Source organism: Periophthalmus magnuspinnatus, chromosome 19 (genome assembly GCF_009829125.3).
Source record: "Periophthalmus magnuspinnatus isolate fPerMag1 chromosome 19, fPerMag1.2.pri, whole genome shotgun sequence".
In the NCBI taxonomy this organism is placed as follows: Eukaryota; Metazoa; Chordata; class Actinopteri; order Gobiiformes; family Gobiidae; genus Periophthalmus; species Periophthalmus magnuspinnatus.
Window position 1 is genome coordinate 15,015,163 of NC_047144.1, and position 26,904 is coordinate 15,042,066.

At 40.7% G+C, this 26,904-nt stretch overlaps 1 protein-coding gene across 6 annotated transcripts in view; it reads right to left on the bottom strand.

Annotated features, from left to right (window-relative positions):
• Positions 1-21,627, bottom strand: part of baiap2b (BAR/IMD domain containing adaptor protein 2b) — a 60,347-nt gene extending 38,720 nt beyond the window's left edge. For 3 of the 6 annotated variants that reach the window (XM_055229351.1, XM_055229354.1, XM_033985272.2), the window contains exons 1-3: positions 21,371-21,575; positions 8,664-8,739; positions 2,865-2,951 (exon numbers count right to left, since the gene is read on the bottom strand). In XM_055229351.1, coding sequence (XP_055085326.1) covers positions 2,865-2,951; positions 8,664-8,739; positions 21,371-21,445 — 238 coding nt within the window. In that variant the 5' untranslated portion in view covers positions 21,446-21,575. Of the gene's footprint in view, positions 1-2,864; positions 2,952-8,663; positions 8,740-21,370 lie in introns of all 6 variants that reach the window. The other 3 variants (XM_055229350.1, XM_055229353.1, XM_055229355.1) reach the window with 3 other exon arrangements.
• Positions 21,628-26,904: the final 5,277 nt, after the last annotated feature.

Sequence of the window (26,904 nt, forward strand, 5' to 3'; positions counted from 1 at the left end):
TGAACCAGCACATTTTAATATCATTAGTGAAGTGCCTCCTGTTAATCTCTCACTCAATCCTTTAAATACAGGATTTAAACTGGTCAAAGTCCAGTCAGAGTAAACAAAAACACCATTATTATCAGGACAAATGCTTCCAACTTCACATGCTCTGTAGCTACGCAAAAGGAACGACGTGTGTACACATGTTAGGATTTTAGCTTGAAGTACTAAAATAACCACATTTGTAGCAGATGTTGTCGTGGTAACAGTGCCTATCTCATCTTATTTTAAAATTGTAATTCCCAAAAAAACAATTGGTGTTATTAAATCATTATTTCATTTTTAAAAGTGACATTGGATCACTGCTTCTAAATAAAAAATATGCACTGAGTAACACCTGCCTGTCTCCATGGAGATGTGAGTGCCTTGCCTGGAATGTTCCACAGTATAATATAAGGCTTATTTATTTTGCATTTAAATTTTGATTAAAAATACTTGGCTAGATTGTCACTTGCTCATTTCCATGGAGATATACAGGTTTTATGTAATTTTTTTTTTTTTTTTTTAATGTAATATCTCCATGGAGACAAACAGGTGACATACCTCCACTAAAAAAGTTACACAGTGCATCTTTAATGACAGCTCTATGGCTGTAGTGCTTTAGTGGTCAATTAATCGGTTGATAGTGTCTTAGTCAACCCAAATTATTATTTTTTTTATTATTTAATTTTAATTTTAAGGATTTATATGAGACAACAGTAGCAACACTGCGATGTGAAGTGCATTTTTTTCATATAAATACAGTTTCCCAGTAATTTTTTTCTGTATAAATAGTTATTTTTTGCATGAGCTCCCCCTGCAGGTGTAGTCTTGTGAGTGCAGTTTGGATCAGATACATGGTCAGATTATAGAGATATTAAATAGACAACTAATCGATCGAAATGTCAACCAAGAATATCGCAAATCCAAACACGTAACAGATGAAGAAAATGGTGAGCACAAAATAAAGTTGCCTTGAATAACTACTTGTTAACGTTCTTCTTGATCTCAAACCAAAGTGTGGACATTTCCTCAGACGGTATAAATAAGTTTGAAGAGATGTGCACATAAATAATACAAACTGCAGCTATAATGGTCCCTGTGGTGAGCTCTGGAGTTAAGCTGAAGGCACTGGTCTGAAGCTAATGCTCTCTCACATCACCGAACACGTGACTCTGCCATTTCATAACAAAATACAAACACGTGCACTGCCTCATTAGGGAAGTAAATATATAAAATTAGAATGGCATTACACTATATCGCCAATAAAAAAGCTCGAAACACTCTCAGGTCCAAGCGAACGGCAGAAAATGTTATCAAGTTCTCCTCCATAGTTCCTCAATTTTTGTATTTACTTTTATTAAACACTAATATATATGACTTTCAACCTTGATTTTATAAACGTAAACAAGACAAATGTTTAATCAATATCCCAATGTAATAGTCCAATGTATTTTTTTTTACGTCTGAACTCATCTCCAAACCAGATACTTTTACTGCAAGAGGACAGGCTGTGGATCTGTCAAAGACCAAAGCTGATCATGGACGATTTTAAAAGATTGCACCTCGACTCAGTAAAAAAAATGTATATTAAAAAGATGTAAGTGGAAGAGTAAAGTTATGAACAAACAGACAGTTGGTAAAAGGTCACATTTTTAAATAGCGGTTCTCTACTTTCAAGACACTCAAAGCGCTTTACGTTAAGGAATCATTCACACATTCATACACCGGTGCACACAGACACTGGGGGCGAGGGGGGTTAAGCATCTTGCGCAAGGACACAACAACAGAATTCGTCATATCCAAGTTTACTACAACATACAATCTAGGCTACAATCTACTCAAGCTTTACACAAGAAGCAGCAGAAACTATTTTTGCATTGTATCATGATACAAAACGTGTTCAAAACGGTAACACCAAACCACCACCGACTTGTTATACTGTTATTAAATCAGTAAATCAGAGTGATGAAAAATCAGTGCCGTTGCCATAGCGAGCAATCAACAATTCAACTCAAAATACTGTATCTTTTGAATGGGTCCTCAAAATGTCGTCTCTACCAGGAAGTTGAAACCCTAGAATAGTTACTCCAAGACTTGGTAAACTCCGAAACTTCCCATATTACCAAAAGCAGTCCACCAATCCCAAGAAAGAATAGTAACTCAGAGATTAAGTTTTTAGTTGTTAAAAAATAAACCACCATCAACTTGCTGCCTTTTTCGTAAAGCAACTTCGTATACAGCAACTTTAGACCACTCCAATCAAATGAAAACATTTGAAATCTTTTGAATGGGTCCTCAAAATGTCGCTTCTACCAGGAAGTTGAATGTTGAAACCCAAGAACAGTTACTCAGGGACATAGTAAACGCATACTAATTGCAACAACTAAAGTTTTCCAATAACCAGAATCCAATCAAATCAAAATATCTTATCTTTTGAATGGGTCCTCAAAATGTCACCTTGATCAGGAAGTTGAAACCCAAGAATGTTACTTAGAGACATAGTAAAACTTGTCTTAATATCTAGAACTGTTGTTACAAAGTTCTACTACCAAACCTCCACCAACTTGCTATCTTTAGTAAATAACATAACTATAGACCAAGCTAATCACCAAAATCCAGTCAAATCAAACTCTTCTGAATGGGTCCTCAAAATGTCGCCTCTACCAGGAAGTTGAAACCTAAGAATAGTAGTTACTCCAAGACTTGGCAAACTCCCAAACTTCCCATATTACCAGAATCAGTCCACCAATCCCAAACTTACTCACTACTACTCTTCAAAAAAGTATCTGTCTCTACAAAGCCAGCTACAGTCTACTGCGGTCTATGCTATGAAGACTCACCAAGATCTTTAGATCCTTGGCTTTCGCTGGCCATCTCGCCCATCCGCACCAAGGCGTCGAAGTAGCCCTTTGCAGCGTAAGTGACACCTAGAAACAGGAAGCAGTGGCCGTCAGTGGGCTCAAGCATGGCATCCAACGAACGAAGCCTATGGGAGGTAAGCACAAGCCAGAGAGAGAGAGAGAGAGGAGGGAGAGGGGGAGAAAGAGAAGAGAGAGAGAAAACAAGCCTATGGGAGGTAAGCACAAGCCAGAGAGAGAGAGAGAGAGAGAGAGAGAGAGAGAGGAGGGAGAGGGGGAGAAAGAGAAGAGAGAGAAAACAAGGCTATGGGAGGTAAGCACAAGCCAGAGAGAGAGAGAGAGAAAGAGAGAGAGAGGAGGGAGAGGAGGGAGAAAGAGAAGAGAGAGAAAACAAGGCTATGGGAGGTAAGCACAAGCCAGAGAGAGAGAGAGAAAGAGAGGAGGGAGAGGGGGAGAAAGAGAAGAGAGAGAGAGAACAAGGCTATGGGAGGTAAGCACAAGCCAGAGAGAGAGAGAGGAGGGAGAGGGGGAGAAAGAGAAGAGAGAGAGAAAACAAGGCTATGGGAGGTAAGCACAAGCCAGAGAGAGAGAGAGAAAGAGAGGAGGGAGAGGGGGAGAAAGAGAAGAGAGAGAGAGAACAAGGCTATGGGAGGTAAGCACAAGCCAGAGAGAGAGAGAGGAGGGAGAGGGGGAGAAAGAGAAGAGAGAGAGAAAACAAGGCTATGGGAGGTAAGCACAAGCCAGAGAGAGAGAGAGAGAGAGAGGAAGGAGAGGAGGGAGAGGGGGAGAAAGAGAAGAGAGAAAACAAGGATATGGGAGGTAAGCACAAGCCAGAGAGAGAGGGGAGAGGGGGAGAGACAAAGAGAGAGAGAGAGAGAGAAGGAGAGAGGAAGGAGGGAAAGGGGGGAGAAAGAGAAGAAAGAGAGAGGAAGGAGAGTGGGAGAAGATAGAAGCCAGGCAAGAGAAAGAAAGAAGCTCTCTAGAAGCCAGCGTTATGGAAGTACTGCCAAGTTCAAAGAGAAAAGCTGTCACCAGGAAACTGAGAGACGTTTAGAAGCAGGAAGATCGCCAGCAAAGACTCACATGTTTCAGTCAGAATCACTGCAGATAAAACTGTAGCTTTTATTATTGTCTATGGTCTATGTTGCAAAGTATTGGGGGGAAAAACAGAAACAGATCAGGACTAAACTAGGCCAACAACACGAGCACAAAGTTTCATCTATGAGAACAAGTCAAAACCAAAACTGGGACTGAATAAGCCTATGAGTAGAACAGGTCAAATGCTCCAATAGTCCTGACTAGAGTGGTCAAGAGTATCGAAAATCAGATACTAAAAGTAGTATTGAAACTAGATACTCGTTTGAGGAGGTATCAATACTAAAAAAATGACAAAGTGGATCAAACTGGACCTTATCTTGAGTTAAATCAGAATTAGTTGAAGACCACATGGCTTTTAAGGGGATCATTTGGGTATCAAAATCGGTATCTAGTATCGAGTCTGTTCTTTAGTATCGAAATTGAGTTTATAATTTATGAACAACACTAGTCCTGTCCAAGCCTCACTCAAGATCTTGAGATGGATCCCAGTGGACTAAAAGAGTTCCATGTTTGGAATTCCGACCGCGAGTATCATACCAACCGAAGAGCCAATCAGGAGCGAGGCTGCAGAAGGGAACAGGCGCTTAGCAACACTGTCAATCAAACGTGTTGCTAACGCTACTGGGAGAAACCTAATTGAAAGAAGGCGCTTGATTTGTCTGTTATTAATGTTAATATTTTGAAATTAATTGGGGCCAGAGTTGATGGAGCCGGAAGTGCGTCCATGCTTTCTATATGGACCGCGGCGGCTAACAGGTTAGCTATGCCGATTTATATAAACAGTCTATGGTCCCTAAGTGTACGTCAACTTATACCAGTTCTACTATTATGGATCATTTCGATTTTATTTGAGTTGTTGATATTGCAAAAACAACGCATTTTGCTCTCCGTGTTAAAAGTCTGTATTGCCCTCACTCTGGACCACAGTCACTGGCCCACTTCCCTCTCGTGCTTAATGCCCAGAGCAGTGAATCCGAGGCTGGCATTGATGAAGTGTGATCCCCTCTCCGGGAGTCGCAGGCTGGGTATTTTTAGCCTTATCTATTGGTCCTTTCTGTGGCCTGGGGGAACTGCAGTGTGAATACAAAGGGAGGAAGGCACCACCACCACCAGAGAAACTCAATCCCAAGAAACCACTGACTGCAAATGACAGTCGCTGTGGTTAAAAATAGTACGAATACGAACAAGATAAGAGAATAGATGATGAAAATGTGTTAATACAAATCAGGGCTGGTGTTAATTTGACTAGGACTATGTGACTAGCTTCACCATTTGCCTGGAATGTTCCACAGTATAGAATTAAACGTATTTATTCAATTACAGGTGTTATATACCTAAAAGTACATTGATTTTACTGTGAGCATGATCAGCTCTCCATAGATCTGACCTGTAACTTAGCGTGGTGGCATCAGCTGATAGTCTTCATGGATATAGACACATTTAATACCATACTGTGGAACATACTGCAAAGGGGGGACAAATCCGCATAGAGACGAGCTAGTGACAGACCATTCTCTCGGAAAAGTTGCATAGTTTATTGTGTAAACTTTTTTTGTTAAAACGGTTTTCCCTCCTCATTATCTTGCTAAGAATTGTATTTAGACAGATTCATAAATGCCCGTCTGTACTGTTCTCATAGACTGTATATATAAATGGACATAGCTAAAATGCTAGCCGTCGCGTTCTAAATAGGAAGTGATCATGGCCGTGCTTCTGGCTCCATCGACTCTGGTTCCAATTCACTTTCTATTGAAAAACTCTCCATAACTGCTGCTGTCTGGCTTGTTATTTTGGTCTAAAAATGTTTGTATTAACCCACTCTACATGATCCTGATATTTTTATTTCGCTATTGTGTCCATAAATGAAGATATTGACATTAATAACAGACAAATCATATGCCCAAATTTCCCCAATGTCGCTAGTGTTAACAACAGGTTTAATTGACAGTGTTGCTAACCGTACGTTCATGGCTAAACGAGTTAAGTTCAACAGCGTCGCTCCGGATTGGCTCTTTGGTTGCTATGATACTCGCGGTCGGAATTCCAAATATGGAACTCGGCTCCAAATCCGCTCCATACCTCCCTGATGAGCTTCATTTGACGTCACACTCACTTAGTCCACTTCTTTATACAGTCTATGGTTTTCATCTAGCCCCTATCTCCACTCATACAGGATAAAAAAAAAAGCCCTATAAAAAAAAAATAATAATAATAAATTGACTGAAAATGCTCAATTCAAAATAAAAATACTATCATTAATCCCTGAATTACTATTTTAAATGTCGTTTCCGGTGGTTCTGCTATGGGCTCTTTGGCTATACAGGAGGATTCACCTTTGAGTGTCCTTCTCGGCTCATTTGAACACTTAATACATGATAATTAACCACTGCTGAGTCATTTTAACCATCCCACATTCAACTGCAGACCCTGTGATACAAGTCCACAGAAATAACTTCAACTTCACCACTAGAAACGACGAATCATTTTAAACTGGCACAAACCACTTATGGAAATTTTACATTTTAAAAGTCATTTTCTTTAAGTTGCTTGTGTATTGGCCTGTTCTGTGTATGTGTCCCCTATTCCCTCAAAAGGAATAATATAATCAAGATGGGTGGGACCGTAAGACCAAGTGCTAGCCCGCTGATCTTAAAGGGCTAACACAAAGAGCGGGATTTGAACTGGCAACCTTCGGATCAGTGCAGAAACGCTCTACCGAGTTACTGTCACCCAATATTTAAAAGTGTTTCCTCGTGCAAAACATTCCCGGAGTTGTGTTTTGTTTCACACACAAACCCTGCATATTTACACTGCGTTCTTCTCTCAAACCGAAAACACTCTGTTCCACCTTGTGATGTCATGCAGTAATACAGGAAGTGCTCCACTTTGTTTTCAAACTGTATACACTACCTTCACTAGAATCATTTTTAATAATTTCCGCCCTTAAATTCTCAAATCTTTACCAAACAAAAGGGTAAAACTTGAAAGATGTTAGCTTGAAAACTACCACTTCATGACATCACGGGGTGGAACAGACCATTTTGAGGTTTGGGGATGTGGACAAACTAATAATGAAGGATTACTCAAACATGTGTGAATGAAATAAAACACAACTCCAGGTCTGTTTTTGGGGAGTAAGTGAAGGCTACTTTAACTAAACCATATTGTACACCTGCGTTTCTTGTCTGTCCTGGTTACAATCGCGGCTCTGTTCCTGTTCTTTACCCCGTGGGGATCTCTTTATATTACCTCCTCCTCCTCCTCCTGTCCCACTTCTCATTGGCTCTTGCTCCAGTTTGCCATCCCATACACACTCTCTCACACACACACACACACACACAACATAACACATTCACCTGAGCTCTTTGTGCTGTGTCAAAGCAAGTACACCACCTGGCTATGTATATGGACGATGTAATGCATTTTCAAAGATTATTTTTATTTCCAGACGTATCTATTCACCAATGTGTTATTTTAAACTATGCTCAAATGCGTTCTGGAAGTAGTACGCATACTTGTGTATCAGTAGCGAGAGTAAAAGTAAGTACTTGACATGAATTTGTAGTATCTGTAGTGGTGATAGTGGTAGCAGTGTTAGTAGCTGTAGCAGTAGTAGTAGTAGTAGTAGTAGTAGTAGCAGAAGTTCTGGTTGGTTAGTGGTTGTAGTACAGTTAGTACGGGTATTAGTAGTGGTAGAAGTGGTCAGTGGAGTCGGAGGACAAAGGGGTCTGTTGTCCCGGGCCCCAGAGTTTTAGAGGCCAAGAGTTAGACCCTCTTTCTATTAATTAATAACAAGGGGGCCCATATGAGGTTTATTACCCCGGGCCCCCATATTTCGGATGACGGCCTGGTTGTAGTAGTAGAAGTAGTAGTGGTAATAGTGGTAGTAGGAAAAGGAGAACTAGTAGTAATAGAAGTAGTAGTAGGGTAGTGGTAGTAGTTGTAGTAGTAGTAGGGTAGTGGTAGTAGTTGTAGTAGTAGTAGTAGTAGTAGTAGTAGTAGCAATAGTAGTAGGGTAGTGGTAGTAATAGAAGTAGTAGTAGTAGTAAAAATATATTGTAGAAACTGAAGTACCAGTGGGGGTAGTTGTAGTAGTGTAGTGGTTTTTTGTGCAACAATAATTATTACATATTGATGTTGTGCCCTTACAGCCTACTTTGCTCCTCTTATTTGTCTAAATGTTTATGGTTTGAATGTAGTTGCAGTAGTAGTAGTAGTAGTAGTAGTAGTAGTATTCAAAAACGTTGTAGTAGCAGAAGTGATTCAAATGGATAAAACCAGACCGAGTGAAGAAGCAGCCCCAGTTTTTAGAAAAATAACTGAAAAAAGATCACCAAATGTATTGAACTGTCACACAAAATTGCAAATTAGAAAAAAAAAATTGCCCAACCCAAAACATCTAAAAAGTTTGACGCAAATCTACGTTCCAACTTTTGTTCTGAACTGACAAGAAGACTCAGACACGGAGCACATCACCCATACAAAGTTGGACAAAAGCACTTTTCACAGATGAAGCATGACTAAACATTAAACTGACACAACTATGACTAGTGTAAGTGTGAACTATTGAGATGAAGTGAGTTTAGGCAGTGCCATGCAAGTGTGAAGCTAACAGCGCCTCCTGGACAGAGACACCAACACCAAAAATGGACAATATTTCAAAATGGCTGAAACGGTACTCACTGGTCAGCGCCTTCTCGTAGCTCTTCCCCATGGCGATGAAGTTCCTCAGGCAGGGGTTGAACTGCTCCATGATGGACTATGGACAAGGAGAGAAAAGACAGAGGGGTAGTTTTGATTAGCATTTTGTGGCCTTAAAATGTGAAAAAGAAAAAAAAAAAAGTTATTCCTCATGTTTCAAACCCATTCCTAGCATATATAGCGATTAGTTTTAAGCACTTTTCACAACTTTCCAAGGACAGAGCGACGTTTTATGGTAATGCTATCAATAACAAGCATGCTAACAGCACACTTCTTGATTTTGATAGGATGAAACGTTTTATAATAATAAGCAGACAGTAAACAGTGGTGTTATTTTGACCTCAAGAGCTGCTTTTACAATATATCTGTACTGTACTGCGACTTTCAAAAGGACAGAGGTGGGTTAAGTGTCTTGCTCAAGGACACAACAATAGCATTCAATCAGTGATGTTTACGTCGAAAGCGGGAATCAAACCGCCAACCTTCGGGTCAGCTACTAAAAGTTAATCCCTAAAATTCCAGTTCTGTGATGTTAAAGTTTAATGAATTTGTCTAACACTTTTATAACATTCGCTCTTTTTTCTTTCACATGTTTTTGTTTTTCAGGGACACTGGACAGCGCCTCTGTAGGTGACTTTGTGAAGTGTAAAAATAACTTTACCCCGGACAGTCACAGCGCTCCACCTTAACACCACCACTGAGAACATAATTACAATTTGACCTGCATCAGCAACACATCTCACACCACAACAAAGCCCCACAACATTTAGAAGTATCTGAAATACACAGCGGTTTAAGTGTACAAGTACACAGTTTACAGTGGATACTTTTTACTTTTACTTTGCTACATTTGAGCACAGTATGTGTACTTTCCACTTCACTACATTTTTGAACAGGATTGAAAAGTAAAACGTACTTATTAAATGATTTGATGGGTTACTTCTAGTTTTCGAGTTCAAGCAAACAAAAATAAATACGCAAAATTCATGAGAAAAATGAAGAAATTGACTCGTATTTTTACTGTTGACTGAAAATATGTCTCATTTTGAATCAATTTTACTACATTTAACAGTTTAACAAATGAGCAACACTGAAATAGTTTTACTTTTTACTCTCAAAGGACATTTTTAAACGGGTACTTGAAACTTTTTAAACTTGATACGTAACTTTTTACCTCTGTATCTGTACTTCATCCACCACTAATCAGCGGTTCAAAACTCACAAAATCCGTGACATTTATTGGCCCACATGACGTATCGAGGGTGTAAAATGGTTGTGAATTTGATTCTAGTGACCATGTATGTAAACCTATATGTAAAATTGATGCGCGAAGGGAAAAAAATACTACAAAAATACTAGATGTACAGATAGAAAATGGTAAAATGGTTGTGAGTTTGATTCTAGTGATTAGTGGACATCTGTGGGTTAGATAAGATGATAGTGAATGAATGAGCGGGAGATTTGTTTTTTTGTATTTTTGTATTTGGGATTTAAAGGACTAATAAAAATGTGTTTAAAAAAAAATAAAAAAATCTTGAAAAATTAATTAATTTAAAAAAAAATGTGTAAATGATTCAAGCTATAGACATATATATTTTTTATCATATACAGCCATATTGTTTTTTGTTTAGTTTTTTTATGTGCCTTTTTTTAATCAACAGTCCTGGAATGATCCAATTTTTGATCCAAGAAACAAGATTTTTTAAAACATAAGCTGCGATGTTATGCAATTCGAAATAACTGCGTGTTCTTAGTTTGCATTTTAAATGACGTTCCGCATGTGACAAACCAAAGGGACGAGGTAGTTGTTGCGTAATGAAGCCAGCACAGATAGAAGCTGTCCTCAGAGCTGGAAACCTCTGAGCTCTGAAACAACACATGCGTTTGAGCGATGACTGAGAGTTACATAAGACCATGGACTGGTTTAACTTCATATTTCATCCTATTCTACACGCTAACAACCAGGCCCGTCCACACAAATTTGGGGAACCCTGGGAAAAAGTCTCACCTGAACCTAGACATTGACACTGATACTGAAATCTGCCCAAAATAATACAAGTAACAATTACTGTATCATAAACTTTTATATAATTGTACTTCATTAGCAATGAAAACAACTATGATCTAGCGGAGAACATTATGGATAAGTATAAATTAACAGGAAGAGGGTCCAATTCTGGGCCCTTGACACTCAAAACCCCAGTAAGAATCTTTGTTTTTATGGGTATTTCATCGTAACAAGATACATATGTTTAATGCCATATTCTGGAACATTCCAGGCATAGCATTAACAATCTCGTGGAGAAAAGAAGATGGCGGACCCCCTACCAGAAAAGATGCAGAGCGAGTGCATTTAAAACAAAACTTCATATCATATCAGTATCAACCGGTATATCAGTTGGTCGATATATCAAGCCGATATTTGTCCTTTTTAGCGATTCAGCTGCCGATATTTCGTTTGGAGGACCTTCAACACTTCAAGAAGATTCTGGTGAATCTCCCAAATGGGGGTGATTGACAGGTGGATTAGCCAATCAGGGACAAGCATTGTTCATCCATATTTCTGCAGAATCAATGGACAAAGCACTCTGGTCAAACTCGAAGAAAATTGATTTTATTTGCAAATTACAGCTGTCCAATGAGCTCCTTCGTTTCACATGTGTCACTGAAATAAACAGATCTGATTGGACGATCACGTTTGACGCAACAGAGGGGACTTGGACAAAATGGGCCTAACATATCGATAGTAAAACAAAAATTAAAATGAAAAATATTGGTATCGTTTATCACGCCATTGGTTCCTCTGGATTCTAAGCGATCAGTGTCGGTAACGGTCATGGAAAAACCCATATCGGCCGATGTCTAATTGAAACAAAATCACTGGTATCGCCCACCACTAACACATTTTCACCAAAAGGATTTCAGAGTTACACATGGAGAACAAGCAAATGGTTTCTAAATGCTGTTTCTCCCTGGTTTTGCATGACAAAGAGGAGCTTTTAACACACATCTTAATACAATGTGAGTGATTTAATGGAGTGGTGATGGCGCAGCAGTGCATTCTGGTCCTTTGTCTGGGTTTACTGCTGAGCTGTCACTATGATGGAATCGCAAATCGCCAATTAAACTCCCAAACGGCTCCCGAACAATATGAGCGCTGTGAAGGTTATCTGTGGGACATAAAACTGCGCCCATCAAGCCCCGTGCAAACAGAGCTACACCATATTTTTACTGAGGCCTTCATAAAATAAAACTAAAGTGTTATAATTGTTCATTTGCAAGATTTTGGCTAACAACTGTGAGAACAAAAGGCAAGTTACCATTTATGTAACGCCAATGAGTGAACGGAAAAAAATACTACATGTATAGATAGAATATATCGAGACATGTAATAAAATACAATATGCTCAATAAAATAAGTACTAATACTGAAAATTATCACATAAATGGGACAAAATTGCAGCTCTTTAAGTACATTTTTAAACAGGTACTTTTGCTTAAGTAGATTTTTTCATGTGATACTTTTGCTTGAGTATTTCTGTGCTCTGGTATTTGTACTTTTATTTAAGTAACAAAATTGAGTACTTCTAAGAAAATAATCACATAAATAGGACCAAATTGGACCGCTTAAAGTGCATTTTTAAACAGGTACTTGTACTTAAGTAGATTTTACTTGAGTCTTTTTTTTGCTCTGATATCTGTACTTTTACTTCAGTAACAAAATTAAGTACTTCTAAGTATTAATGCTGAAAATCATCACATAATAGGACAAAATTTTACCTTTTTAAGACCATTTTAGTACTTTAATCCTTTTACTTAAGTAAAAGTATCACATGAAAAAATCTAATTGAGTATTTGTTTGCTCTGATAAATCTGTTCTGTTTTAGACCTGTCTATATCTGAACTAGCTTAAGACAAAATATTGTATTATATTAAAAGGTCCACTATGTAACTTTTCTAGTGCACAACCCACTACTTGCTTGTCTCCGTGGATATACTTTTACGTTGCCTACAATGTTTCACAGTATTGTATTAAACTTACAGTACAGTAACAGTACTGTACAGTACAGTAACTTGTTTTAAAAGGTATTTCAAAGTAATTAGACAACAGTAATGGAATGAATACAATACAGATATGCTTAATGCCGTATTCTGGGACATTGCAGGCACAGCATTAACAACCTCATGAAGAAAAGAACATGACGGGTCCCCTATCAGACAAGTTACATATTGCAGCTTTACATTTTTTTATAATATACACGTGAGGATCGGTCATACTAGATTATAAATGTATAATAAATAGCTTACATAAAACTTGAGTAAACACCACTGTCAGCACCTCACCTGCTCCTGTAGCGCCCCCTGTCAGGTGTAAATGAATGTTAATATGATGCTGTGCGCTACCCACAATGCACCAGTCAGACAAGGACCAAAGCCAAGACAAGACAGCCAGAAGGGAGCGGACATTTTGGACACGTCACTCCTTCTAATATAACCCTTCTTTCCTTATCTGGTCGTATATTTTAAGGTCCTTTCAAGATTTTGCCCTTTTACAGATTCTACGGCAGCCTCAGAGGGTCCAAAGGCAAAAATCTGTTTATATATCAGATTATATTGTTCTACATTTTCATTACTTGCATTTTTATTTATTTTAGTCTTCTATCTATAACACAAAACTAGATATTACAATGTTTACTTCAATTAACATGCCTTAAGTAGTAGTCCTAATTCTGTAGTAGTAGTAGTAGTAGTAGTAGTAGTAGCAGTAGTAGAAGCAGTAGTAGTAGCAGTAGCAGTAAGATCAATTGTAGTAGTAGACGTAGTAGTAGCCTAGTACTAGTGTTTGATTATAAATGCACCATGTGACTTTGCTAAAATGGGGTTAATCTGACGGGGCTGGACCAATCTTCACATGTGTAATATTATTATAATATTATTGTCATAATGTTTCATATTTAAAAGAGTGAAGGGATTAAATGTTTCATGCTGAACCTGCCTCGGGCTCAGGAATCACTTTGTTCTCACTGTGTTTTACTGATAAACAAAACAAATAAGATAAAAACACCACCGCTGAATCGGTCTCCTTGATGTAACCTTGAGCGACAACAGGGAGCCAAACCAAACAGGCTGTGCCCATTTCCGTGGCAACAACCCCTTAAAAATGACCTTTCCGTGAGCGCAAGAAAAGACACGGGACAGGTGGGCGCCTAAATGCACTGATAAATAAATATGCAGATTGTGCTTCATGAATAACAGTGTGAGTAATCTCATTTAGATTTAACTCACCAGGGTCAAATACAAGAGAGGTAAAAAAAAAAAACAGGAATAAAATAAAAAAAAACATATTTGAATAAACCAGGACTAAGCTAGAACTGAACCAGGATTAAACCAGAACTGAATCAGGATTAAACCAGGACTAAATCAGGACTAAATCAGGACTAAACCAGGTCTAAACCAGGACTACACCGGGACTAAACCGGAATTAAACCGGGACTAAACCGGGACTAATCCGGGACTGAACCAGGACTGAAACAGGACTAAACCATGTCTAAACCAGGCCTAAACATGGACTAAACCAGGTCTAAACATGGACTAAACCAGGTCTAAACATGGACTAAACCAGGACTAAACCAGGAATAAACCAGGCCTAAACCAGGCCTAAACCAGGTCTACACCAAGACTAAACCAGGCCTAAACCAGGACCGAACCAGGATTGAACCAGGACTGAACCAGGACTAAATTTGGACTAAACCTGGACTAAACATAGAAACCATGTGAAAGTCATATTTCATCCATGGATCACACAAACCCCACATTATCTCAAAAAACATAATTCTCATTTCTACACAACGTCAGAGAAAAAAAAACTCAGACGGGAGTCAATTTGAGCTTTTATTGAGAGACACAACCAGAGAGACATCCATGGGACGCATCCTATTTCTGCTGCCTCCTCAAACCCCCCGACCCCCACGACTCCTCAGCTCTTAACCCCGCCCACTGAGAAGAGCGAGCCAATAGGGAACCACCTGTCTGTCTCCCCCATGGCCGCCGCTCCTCTGTGTACACGACATATAGACAAATGGTGGATGGGGACAGAAATGCGACGTGCTCGGAACTCGGAAAAACCTACCGAGCAGAGAGGAGGAAAAAAGAGGGAGGGGGCTGTACTTCCTGTTGCCTTATATGGGTGCACAGGAATCCCCCCGGTTACGAGGTATTTGAATTCGGCTCACGTTCGCTCTGGGAGAGGAGAAGAGGAGTGACGCATCACACAAGCACCAAAAATCATTTTAACGCCTGACGCCCCACAGAGAGTCGGAAACAGCCAGAGTACCTCCAATAACTACTCAATTACTTCAATAATGACGACATGGAAACACTATAATGACTGAAGAGTATTACATAACCTCATATACATTTATACAGTATCAGTACTGCTAATAATATCCATTATATCTGGGTGGGGATTTTTTGATAATCTTAATTAGTAGTAGTAATAGTAGTAGTGGTAGTAGTAGTGGTGGTCGTAGTAGTAGTAGCCTAGTAGTAGGAATACTAGTGGTAGTAGTAGCATACTAGTAATAGCAGTAGTAGTAGTAGTAGTGGTGGTAGTAGTAGCCTAGTAGTACTAGTAATAATATTAGTAGTGTTTGTAGTAGTGGTAGTGGTAGTAGACTAGTAGTAGGAATAGTAGTAGTAGTAGTAGTGCTAGTAGTAGTAGCCTAGCAGTAACAGTAGTAGTAGTGGTAGTAGTAGTGGTCGTAGTAGTGGTGGTAGCAGAAGTAGTCTAGTAGTAACAGTAATAGTAGTAGTAGCAGTAGTAGTGGTGGTAGTAGCTTTGTAGTAGTAGTAGTAGCCTCACGGTAACAGTAGTAGCAGTGGTGGTAGTAGTAGTAGCCTAGTAGTACGAATAGTAGTAATAGTAGAAATAGTACCAGTAGTAGTGGTGGTAGCAGTAGCCTAGAAATAATAGTAGCAATATTAGTAGTGTTGGTAGTAGTAGCAGTAGTAACAGTAGTAGTAATAGTGGTAGTAGCCTAGGAGTAGCAGTAGTAGTAGTAGCCTAACAGTAACAGATGTAGTAGTAGACGCAGTAGCAGTAGAGAGTTCAGATCTACTGACCCGCAGGTTGGCAGAGCGATTCCAGCTCTCACAGATGAATAATGCTGTCGTGTCCTCGAGCAAGACACTCATCCCACCTCACCCTCAGTATCTGCGTACACTGGAGTATGAACGTGTGTGTGAATGTGTGAGCGGGTCCTTGATGTAAAGCGCTATATAAAAATGGGACCGTTTACGCAGCAGGCAGGTGGTACAGTATATTTATCAGAAGAAAAGTTTTATCGAGCAACATTAAAACTCAAAAATAAGCATATAAAAGAAGTATTTTTGTATTCAAGTGTACTCATCTTCACACATGAATCACTGCACATGGGACATATGTCAGAACTGACTCACACAGGCCACACGTGAACACTTAATGAAACATGAATGCATCGTGTGACGTTCACTGACACTCTGTGAACCCAGCAGATGCTTATACAACAATATCAATTATACATGAACCTTGAAATCATCCCAGCCTTACATGTGATTCTTATTATGTAACGCTGTATATGTGAGGCTAATTGGGCTAAAAACTTGCCGACTCTTGTATACGTAGCCCATCTATTAATTTTGCTTTTCGTTCATGTAATTTTGTTAAGTTTTCTTCTAAGGTTAGTATAGGATTCAGTTGTTATAATTAACGTTTTCGTGATGAGATTGTAGTTTAGCATTTGGTAAGTTAGCACGTTTAGAGACATTATGCTGTAATTTGCACATTTTAAATCACAAAATTAATCTAAAACGACTTAATGGGAGCTGACGTCACGGTAAACGTCACAACAAAGCTGATTTTTTTGACTATGTGATGCTGCCAAATGGGCGTGTGCCAGTGGAGGTGAAAACGGGGGTTAATCGGCAAAATGGCGTCTTGAAAATAAGCGATTAAAGATTCGTCAAACATGAATCACTCCAAATGCAACTTTGAGAGGGTAAATGAGAAAGGAAACAACTATAAATGCTCTAAAAAGTCGATTTTGCAGAATGATTTAATAAAAAAATATATATATTTCTTCAAGTTCCCTGTATACTTCTCCTCACAGATTGTCCATAATCTGTATTGGAATAATGTAAAAGTTGATCCCAAAAGTACAAACGAAAGTATCTAACAGATATTTGAACCTACAGAGCGCTGGAAAACCCACTGGGCTCATTCCTCCGCAGACGTTCCCTACTGTGCTGCTCAAACTCAACAAACACACAGATGGTGTTTAATCAGCAACCCCAACAACCTGCAGCAACTCTGTTTTCCCACAAGCACACAGCACCCGAACGCACCGCACTGATTTAAGTTTGAAATTTTAACATATGAAGTTAATTAGTGTAAGAATCGGTAAAAGAATTCTGGTTAAAATCTATATTCCATTATTATTGCAGTAAACAAATATTGGACAGTGTATTCTCTTTATGATATTTAAAGCAACAGTATGTAACTTTTTAGACCAAAGATGTCGTTGCATTGAAAAGCATGCATTTTTACTACGAGTGGGCTTGCATCTCCACAAACCTGATTCTTATTTGGCCTGGAAACGAGCCTCCCCTGCTTGTATCTATGGAAATTATGTTCCTTTGGCTATAATGTTCCACAGTACGGCATAAAACATCCATCTATGTTTTAACTTTCTGGTAAACGGTCACATTTTTATATAGCGCTTTTCTGCCTTCAAGGAACCACTCACCCATTCACACACTTTCATACACCAGTGTGCACAGAGAGTCGAGGTGAGATGGATTAAGTGTCTTGCCCAAGGACACAACGGCAGTATTCATTTGTAGGAGCTGGAATCGCACCGCCAACCTGTGGGTCACTGGATCTGACTTAGCTACCAACAATGTTTATATCGAAAGCAGGATTTGAACCGCCAACTTTCGGATCAGTGGACTAGCGATGTACCAACTGAACTTCCGGCGTGACTGATGTCTCACGTCCAGAAAGTTCCATAATGTACCTTTAACTGAGCAGTACAGTTGATATAGTAACTGTATTGTCCCTATAGGCAATGTGTCCTCTGCGTTTGTCCCCTCCTTCACCATGAGGAGAAGGTCAAAGTGCAGCACCCAAGGGATACCAGTCCATAACTTTGATTCGTAGAGAGGACCTCGCTGAAGGATTAGATCATAGACTGTATAAAGAAATGGACTAAGTGAGTGTGACGTCACCCACAGCGTTTAGCTTCAGTGAAATGACGCTCATCGAGACTAGCGGTTATAGGGGTGAATTTGGAGACCAGTCCATATTTGGAAATCCAACCACGAGTATCAGAGTGACCAAAGAGCCAATCCTGAGCGAGGTTGTTGAAGGTAACGCCCCCCCTTCCTGCCTGCACCGCTGGTTTTGCACAGAGCAGGCCCTTAGCAACACTGTCAATCAAACCTGTTGCTAATGCTAGCGGTAGAGACCTTGGAGAAAGAAGGCGCCTGATTTGTCTGTTATTAATGTTCATATCTTAAGTAACGGACACAGTAGCAAAACAAAAATACCAGGATCATGTTGCTCTGGTTAATACGAACATTTTAAGTCCAAAATGATGAGCGTGACAGCAGCAGTTACGGAGAGAGTATCTGGAACGCGCCGGTGACCAGGTTAGCCATGTCCATTTATATATACAGCCTATGGATTAGACCATCGTGCGCTTTAGGATAAGAGATGTTCACGTCAGATGATGAGTTCAAGGTCTGATAACTGTGTGGGTGCAGACAAACTCGAGGTCTGTTTATTAATTCATCAAAGTTGTAGCTAATGACATCGTGTGGCTAAATGTCAGCGAGTATATCACACAGGGGAAGGCTATGAATTATGTATTGTCAGAATATTAATGGGAACGACCGATACGAAGCAGAATTTTTTACTTGTTCACTTGTTGCATAAAGGTTCACTGTGTAACTTTTCTTGTGGAGGGAAGCGGCATTGCCTTGAACGTTCTACAGTATAACATTAAACGCATCTATCTCCATGGTGACAAGCAGGTGAAGCCGCAAATCCGAGGCATAGGTCAGTTCTGTGGAGAGGCGACGCCGTTTGTAGCTAGAATCCAATGCGTTTTCCATTTTTAAGAATACGTTTAAAGCCATACTGCGGAATGACGACGCGCCCAACGACACAACATCCACAGAATAACGAATACATGTAATTTAATAAACACAAGATGGATACGTTTATGTTTAAAGCCATACTGCGGAACAATCCAAGCATTAAGCATCAGACCCGCACCTGAAAAGTCACGTAGTGCGTCTTAAATTAAAGCTTACGAACACATTCATATAAACAAGATGCGTAAAGTGTTTTGCCCAAGGACACAACATCCACAGAATAAAGAATAAACACAAGATGGATACATTTAAAGCCATACTGCGGAACAATCCAGGCATTAAACATCAGACTGAAAAGTTACATAGTGCATTGTTCATTTATACAGGCAAGATGAGTAAAGTGTTTTGCCCAAGGATACAACATTGCAATAGGAATCGACCAACAAAACCTCTGGTAAATGGGCAAACAACTGTACCAACTGCGTGGTAAACACATTTGAATATAACACAAAAACCCCAGTTTCATTCCATTCAAGTTTTGCTTTTGACTTAACTTTAGAAACACGTAAAACTGGTCTCATATTTGGAGTTCTCAAAATTCCTCTTGAAATTCGATTGGTCCTTGAGAAAAAAAAATGCACTTACGAAATTTTTAGATCTTTGTACGTTCACACGGTTTTTAATGTCCAAAACGCAGACAGCGAGAGAGACAGTTATTTCTTCTTAAATATCAAGCCTTCTTCCATCTGCAGACAGCAATGAGTCACTCTCAAACGCCCCCATCCAATTTTCACAGCGAAAACCCTATTGAAAGTCTATAATGCCATTCACCCATTGTCACGATATAGAAACTCTCAAACTTAAAAGTATACCCTATAGAAGTGACTTTGTGATAAATATTGGAGCTGGTTTTGTCGTATCCTGATTTAGTACGTAGCATTAAAGCGACTACATTACACAAAACTGACTCTTGTGAGCTTTAAGCCATGTTATAATGTTGGTACGGTCTCAAAAACATACCTGTAGTTGTGTTTTATTATTAGTCTGTACATCTCCAAAGCTCAAAACACTCTGTTCCACCTTGTGATGTCATGAAGTGGTAGTTAACAGCTCCTTTCACCTTTAGTTCAGTAGAGATTGGCAATTCCAGGGCTGAAATGATCCAAATGATTCTAGTGAAGGTTTGTGGAGTTTAAAAACACAGTGAAGCACTTCCTGTATCACCACATGACATCACAAGGTGGGACAGAGTTTTTTCAGTTTGAGAGAAAAGCTCAGCTTAAATGTGCAGAGTTTGTGCGTTAAACATGTGTGAATGAAACAAAACACAAATCCAGGTCTGTAATACGGACCCTTTAAGTCTAGTTTCTAGCCTAGTCCTGGTTTAGTTTAGTCCTGGTTTAGTTTAGTCCTGGTTTAGTTTAGTCCTGGTTTAGTTTAGTCCCGGTTTAGTTAATTCTGGGTTAGTTAGTCCTGGTTTAGTCTGAGGTAGCCTTAGTTAACCTGGGTTAGTTAAAAATGCACTATGTAACTTCTCTAGCACGGTCCACCACTTGCTTGTCTCCATGTAAAATTCAGCAGTAGGGCATTATATATTGTATAGTATCTCCATGGCGACAAGTACTGCAGGTGACACCACTAGACCAAGTTACAGGTCAGATCGGTGGAGAAGCGATGCTGCTAACAGATTTTTTGAGAAATTAAAACACGTGTGATTGAAAAACTACAAGACAGATGAATTTAATGACAGACTGTGGAACATTCTATCGCCATGGAGACAAGCTGGTGACGGACGTAAAGGTGAAAAGCTCATTTTGTCCACATCCAGCTGAAGTTGTAGCCAATTTTCTGGGAGAGACTCACTTCTGGTTTGGTCCGATTTGGTTCAACTATTTCAGAGCTCCGTGGAACATTGTATCGCCATGGATACAAGGGACTTAAATGTGAAAAGTAGTACACCTTTAAGATCAGGTTAAACATAAGACAGACTAATTTAATGACAGACTGCGGGACATTCTATCCCAAATGGACACAAGGGACTTAAAAATGAAAAGTACTACAGCTTTAAAATCACACTACAACACTAAACAGATTAATTTAATGACAGACTGTGGGACATTTTATCACCATGGACACAACTTAGGGACTTAAAAATTAAAAGTAGTACACTTATAAGACCAGGTTAGCTCATTTTGTCCGGGTTCAGTTGAAGTTGTGACCAATTTTCTGACTGAAGTTGTATCAGTTCTGGTTTAGTCCAGATTTGGTTCAACTATTTCCAATCTCTTTTCAAAATATTGGTCCAAAAAAAGACAATTCAGCTTTTTTTTTTAATGGAACACTTGTAATACATCTTAATAATCTTCATCATGTCACAAAAACACTTGATCTTCTCTGTATTTCTGATTTACTCCAGATTTAGTCAAAGATTGTTTCTACAGGCTTCCGTCCAGTGACACTTTGAGACATACCTTTACACTAACAAGTTTTAAAAATCGCGAGACACGTCGCAAGTCACGTCAACCCGACTCTCCCTGCGTCTCCCCGGGGCTTACCTTGTAGACATTCTCCGTTATACGATGCACCTCGTCGGTCCGGGACATCCTCGTTGGCGCGTCAGTCACAACCATAGACGGGACTGGAGAATCGGCTCTCTCTCAGGTGGAGTTTTGAAAGACTCGTGTCGTGAGTGGGATCCCGGCTTTTAAAGGAAAGTCCCCCGGCTGCACCCACACGCGCGCTCCGACTCACCACGCACAAGAACGGCATGAACGAGAGGGAGGGGAGGCGCAGGCTGGAGCCGGCGCAGCGCAGAGGCGGCGCAGCGCAGAGGCGGACTTTACACTGAGGCGCGTTCAAAGGCAGTGGGAAAATATCACAATGCACCCGTGTGACCTTTCTCTCCTGGTTATGAATGGGGTAGAAGTGATTAATTATTCATGGAATCTTTTTTTAAACCCTCTTGTGATCGAGGGGTCTGTTTTTAAATCCATTCACAAAATATTGGTTGTTTATAATAGGTTTTTTTTTTGTTTATGTTTAGTTTAAGGCAGTGGTTTCTGTTATATGCAGCATCTTGACATTTTCCCCATGCACAAAGAAGGACAATACACAAAAAAGTTTAAAATGTTTTATTGATGAACATGTTGTGTATCAGCTAACTGATTATAACTGAATTGTTGGAAATTTTAACTTACCCATATTGTCTGCCTTAGGTGTTTCGGCCAAATGAGTCCCCAGGGAGCCGGAGCACCTTAAGAAGAAGGTTCCGGGGCAGACAACTGTGTGCTAACAAGGAGTTGTATCAGATATTTTAAATTTTTGTTTATCTCTCTCCCCCGCACTTTCCTCTCTCTTGCTTCCTTTCTCTTGCCCTTCTCTTCTCCCCCCCACTTTCCTCTCTCTTTCTAACTCTCTTTACCCCCTCTATTTCCTCCCACTTTCCTCTCTCTTTCTTGCTCTCTCTTACTCCCCTCTCTCTCCCTCTCTTTCCTCTCGCTTTCTCCCTCTCTTTCCCCGCTCTCTCCCCCACTTTCCTCTCTTTCTCCCTCTCTCTTACCCCACTCTCCCTCCACTTGCCTCTCTTTCTCCCTCTCTCTTGCCCTCCTCTCTCTCTCCCCCCACTTCCCTCTCTCTTTATCCCTCTGTCTTGCCTCTCTCTCTCCCACTTTCCTCTCTCTCTTCTTCTCTCTTGCCCCTCTCTTTGTTCTCTCAGATATTGTCAGATATTTTAGATTTTTGTTTATCTATTTGGTGTTGGAATGGTGATGGAAAAATTAAACGTAGCGCTCTATTTTAATAACCAACTTAAGTGAATAAATATTGACACTGTTTGGTCAGAGCTGACTTTTAACAGTATTATAGGATGTGTGTAAACTTACCTGTACCTGTACTTACCTGTACCTGTACTTACCTGTACCTGTACTTACCTGTACCTGTACTTACCTGTACCTGTACTTACCTGTACCTGTACTTACCTGTACCTGTACTTACCTGTGTGTACTGCAGAGTGGGCTTAGGTAATCAGGGAGGTGCTCTATAAAAGGAGCAAACCTCAGTGTGCTAAAGTGAAGGGTGCTGTGTGTACAGGAGGTACTGCCGTGTTGATTCTTTTAAAATTGTTCTGGTTTTTGTAAATATTTTTGGTGTTTTGAATAAATGCACTTGGGTCTGCACTGGACACACTGTCTCTGCTCTGTTCTGTTCCTCATTGAACCACTAAGGTCACTATCCGGGCGATCACACTATGGCAACAGTCCTATTGTTTCTTCCCCTCCTTTCCCCCTTTTCTCTCTCCCCTCTCTCATCCACCCCTTTCCTCTCTCTCTCTCTCTCTCTCTCTCTCTCTCTTACCCCTCTTTCTCCTCCCACTTTCCTCTCTCTCTTTTATCCAGCTCTCTCCCCCACTTTTCTTTCTCTTTCTCCCTCTCTTTTATCCAGCTCTCTCCCCCACTTTCCTCTCTCTCTCCCCCACTTTCCTCTCTTTCTCCCTCTTTTATCCAGCTCTCTCCCCCACTTTCCAGTCTCTTTCTCCCTCTCTTTTTTCCCTCTCTCTCACCCCTATCTCTACCCATTTTCTTCTCTTTCTCCCTCTCTCCTAACCCGCGCTCTCCTCCCACTTTCCTCTCTCTTTCTTGCTCTCTCTTACCCCGTTCTCTCCCCCACTTTCCTCTTTCTCCCTCTCTCTTACCCCACTCTCCCTCCACTTTCCTCTCCCTCTCTCCTCCCACTTCCCTCTCTCTTTCTCCCTCTCTCCTATCCTGCTCTCCCCCACTTTCTTGTCTCTTTCTCGCTCTCTCCACCCCTCTCTCTTACCCCTTTCTCTATTCTCCATTTCTCCCTGTCTCTTACCCTGCTCTCCCCCCCACTTTCCTCTCTCTTTCTCCCTCTCTTTTATCCAGCTCTCTCCCCCACTTTCCTCTTCCTTTCTCCCTTTCTCTCTCCTCCCACTTTCCTCTCTCTTTCTCCCTCTCTTTTATCCAGCTCTCTCCCCCACTTTCCTCTCTCTTTCTCCCTCTCTCTCCTCCCACTTTCCTCTCTTTCTCCCTCTCTTTTATCCAGCTCTCTCCCCCCACTTTCCTCTCTCTCTCTCCCTCTCTCTTACCCTGCTCTCTCCCACACTTTCACTCTCTCTCTTACCCCCCTCTCTCCTCTCTTTCTCCCTGTCTCTTACCCCCTCTATTTATTCTCTTTTTCACCAGCATGTTTCCTGTCCACCTCTGAATTTAAATATTTTGGCTAATGCTGTCGGCTTGTCATCAGTCCGTTCAAACTTAATCAAACTATGATATTTTTCAAGAATCTCATATGGTTTAGTCCAATGGAAGAAAACTCATCAAAAAACAGGTGGGAGCACATGATCAGAGAGACTGTGCAATGGCGGCTGACGCAGGAATTCAACCCACAACCTGAGCTAAAGCCTCATATGCACCAGTTCCCAGACGGGGCTAGCATGGTATGGATCGCTTTAGCTAAGGCGTAGCTACACAACAAACGACATAATTGGACAAGAGAGAACACAGACTCAAGATGACAAAAAGCAGATATAAACACAAAATAATCATCTCTCCAAACTCTGACTTGATGCTGTATTTCCAGTTATGGCAAGTTTATATATTACGCCGATACGAGTCGCAAAATAAAGCAAGAACATAACAGCTGTTTCCTGTTTATCGATGCACGGCACTCGCGTATAAAGATTGACCATATAATATTTCTAGTGGATAATGCATCAAACGTGAGCCAAACTCAGTGTATTCCATTAAAAGACGCTCAGACACAGTGTCGAGCAGGGGTCTCAAACTCAAATTAGCCGGGGGCCACAGGAGGCAGAGTCTGGGTGAGGCTGGGCTTATCAGGTATTCCACAAAAAAAAGATCTGTTAAAATTTTCTCGAACGTCATCGCTGTTTTCAACATAAATGAGGAAATATGCTAATTCTTGTGGATTTTATGGATATACATCGTTATTTGCTGAATCTTTTGCGACGGGAAGACAAAGCGCGAGTGACACATGGTAAAGCCAGACTAACATTAAACTTTCATATTGTCCTGCGGGCCAAAATATATCTTCTCACGGGCCGCAATTGGCCCCCAGACCGCGAGTTTGAGACCCCTGGTGTAGAGGCACGGAAAAGTGGAATAAATGCAATTTACAGAAGTGGTTTTGTGTTTACGCTAGGTTTAGCTCTAACTTTAGCCCTAGATTTAGCCATGTCTCACAGCACCATGGACTCAACGTCTTTTGTGAATTGCTGAAATCTTGAAGTTTTTATAATTATGAGCATAATGGAAATATGATTTAGAGAGAGGAAAGAGAAGGCAAGAAAGAGGAGTGAGAGGAAAAGCAGGGGAAGAGAGAGGGGAGAGAAAGAGAGAGAAAGAGAGAGGAAAGTAAGGGGAAGAGAGAGCGGAAAGGGGGAAGAAAGAGAGAGGAGAATGGGGGGAGGAGAGAGTGGAGAGAGGGGTAAGAGAGAGGAAGAGAGAAAGAAAAGGGCGAGAGAGGAGAGAGAAGGAGGAAGAAAGAGTGGAAAGTGGGGGAAAAGAGTGGAGAGAGAGGGGTAAGATAGAGGAAGAGAAAGAGAAGAAAGGGTGAGGGGGAGAGAAGGAGGGAGAAAGAGAGGAAAATGGGGAGAAGAGAGCGGACAGTGGGGGGAAGAGAGAGTGGAGAGAGGGGTAAGAGAGGTAAGAGGTAAGAGAGGGAGAAAAAAGAGGAAAGTGAGGGGAGAGCGGGTTAAGAGAGGGAGAAAGAGAGAGGGAAGTGGGGGGGAGATGGAAAGAGAGAGGAAAGTAAAGGAAGAGAGAGGAGTAAGAAAGAGGGAGAAAGGAGAAAAGGGGGAGATAAGGGAGGGGAAGAAAGAGAAGGGGGAGAGATTTTATTTTTTAAGAAAACTTTATTAAGAAAACTTTTGAAATGGGGGTGACAGAGAGGGAAGACGAGAGAGGAAAGTGGAGGAGAGAGAGGGGAGAGACAAAAGGGGAGAGGGGGGAGAGAGGAAAAGGAGGGAAAACGCCTCTACCAGTGGAAACGAGGCTTAAGATCATTACATATGTCCCAGTCATTAAAATAAGCCGTAGTCTTATAGTAACATCTGCGTTTGTCTCAGTCTGAGACACAGAGACTTGTTGCTTGGAGAATATTATTTTCTGCAGTTATTGTTCACTCTGTTAACCTATAGGCGAGACCATAATGCTATTTTAACTTAATAATAGTATCATTAATGTAACCAGACCCCCGGCTCCACCCTTTCTTTTCAAACTGACCTTTGAAAACGTGACCTTTATGTGAAGCTTGTACAGTGGGTGTGTGCCATTGAAACATATATGCACAAACAAAGCCTCGTTTAAAAACAGTTACGCGTCTCCAGGTTTTCCCAGGAGAACTCGAATTCTTGTGATATGCCACTATTTTCAATATTTCAGTCCAATTTATTTTTGTAAAACCCCAAATCACAGCAGCAGTTGAACATGAGAAGAGATTTAACCAACAGAAAGATAGAAAATCAACAACAAAACAGACACTGGTCAATAACAGACAAACACATTAATCAACAGAAAACTCCTTTCTCCTTCTGCAGGAACCACTGTCCCAGAGCGCCCCCTGTCCTCAGACTCCCCTCCTGCAGGAACCACTGTCCCAGAGCGCTCCCTGTCCTCAGACTCTTCTCAGCAAGATAAAACTAAAACTAAAAAAAAGAGTGGGGAAAAAGAGAAACCTTGAGGAGAACCATAGTGAAGGAGAGATCCACTTCCATGGACTAAACCAGGACTCTCTCCCTCTCCCTCTCTGTGTTTCTCTCTCTCTCTCTGCCCCTCTCCCTGTCTCTCTCTCTCTCGCTCTGCCTCTCTCTCGCTCTGCCTCTCTCTCTCTCTTTCTCTCTCTCTCTGCCCCTCTCTCTCTCTTTCTCTCTCTCTGTCTCTCTGCTTCTCTCTCTCTCTCTATGTCTACAGAGAAGAGAGAGGTGAGAGAGAAAAGCGAGGGGAACAGAAAGTGGAGAGAGAGTGGTAAGAGAGAGGGAGAGAGGAAAGTGGGGAGAAGAGAGAGAGGAAAATGGGCAGAAGAGAGAGTGGGGGAAAGGGAGAGGAGAGAC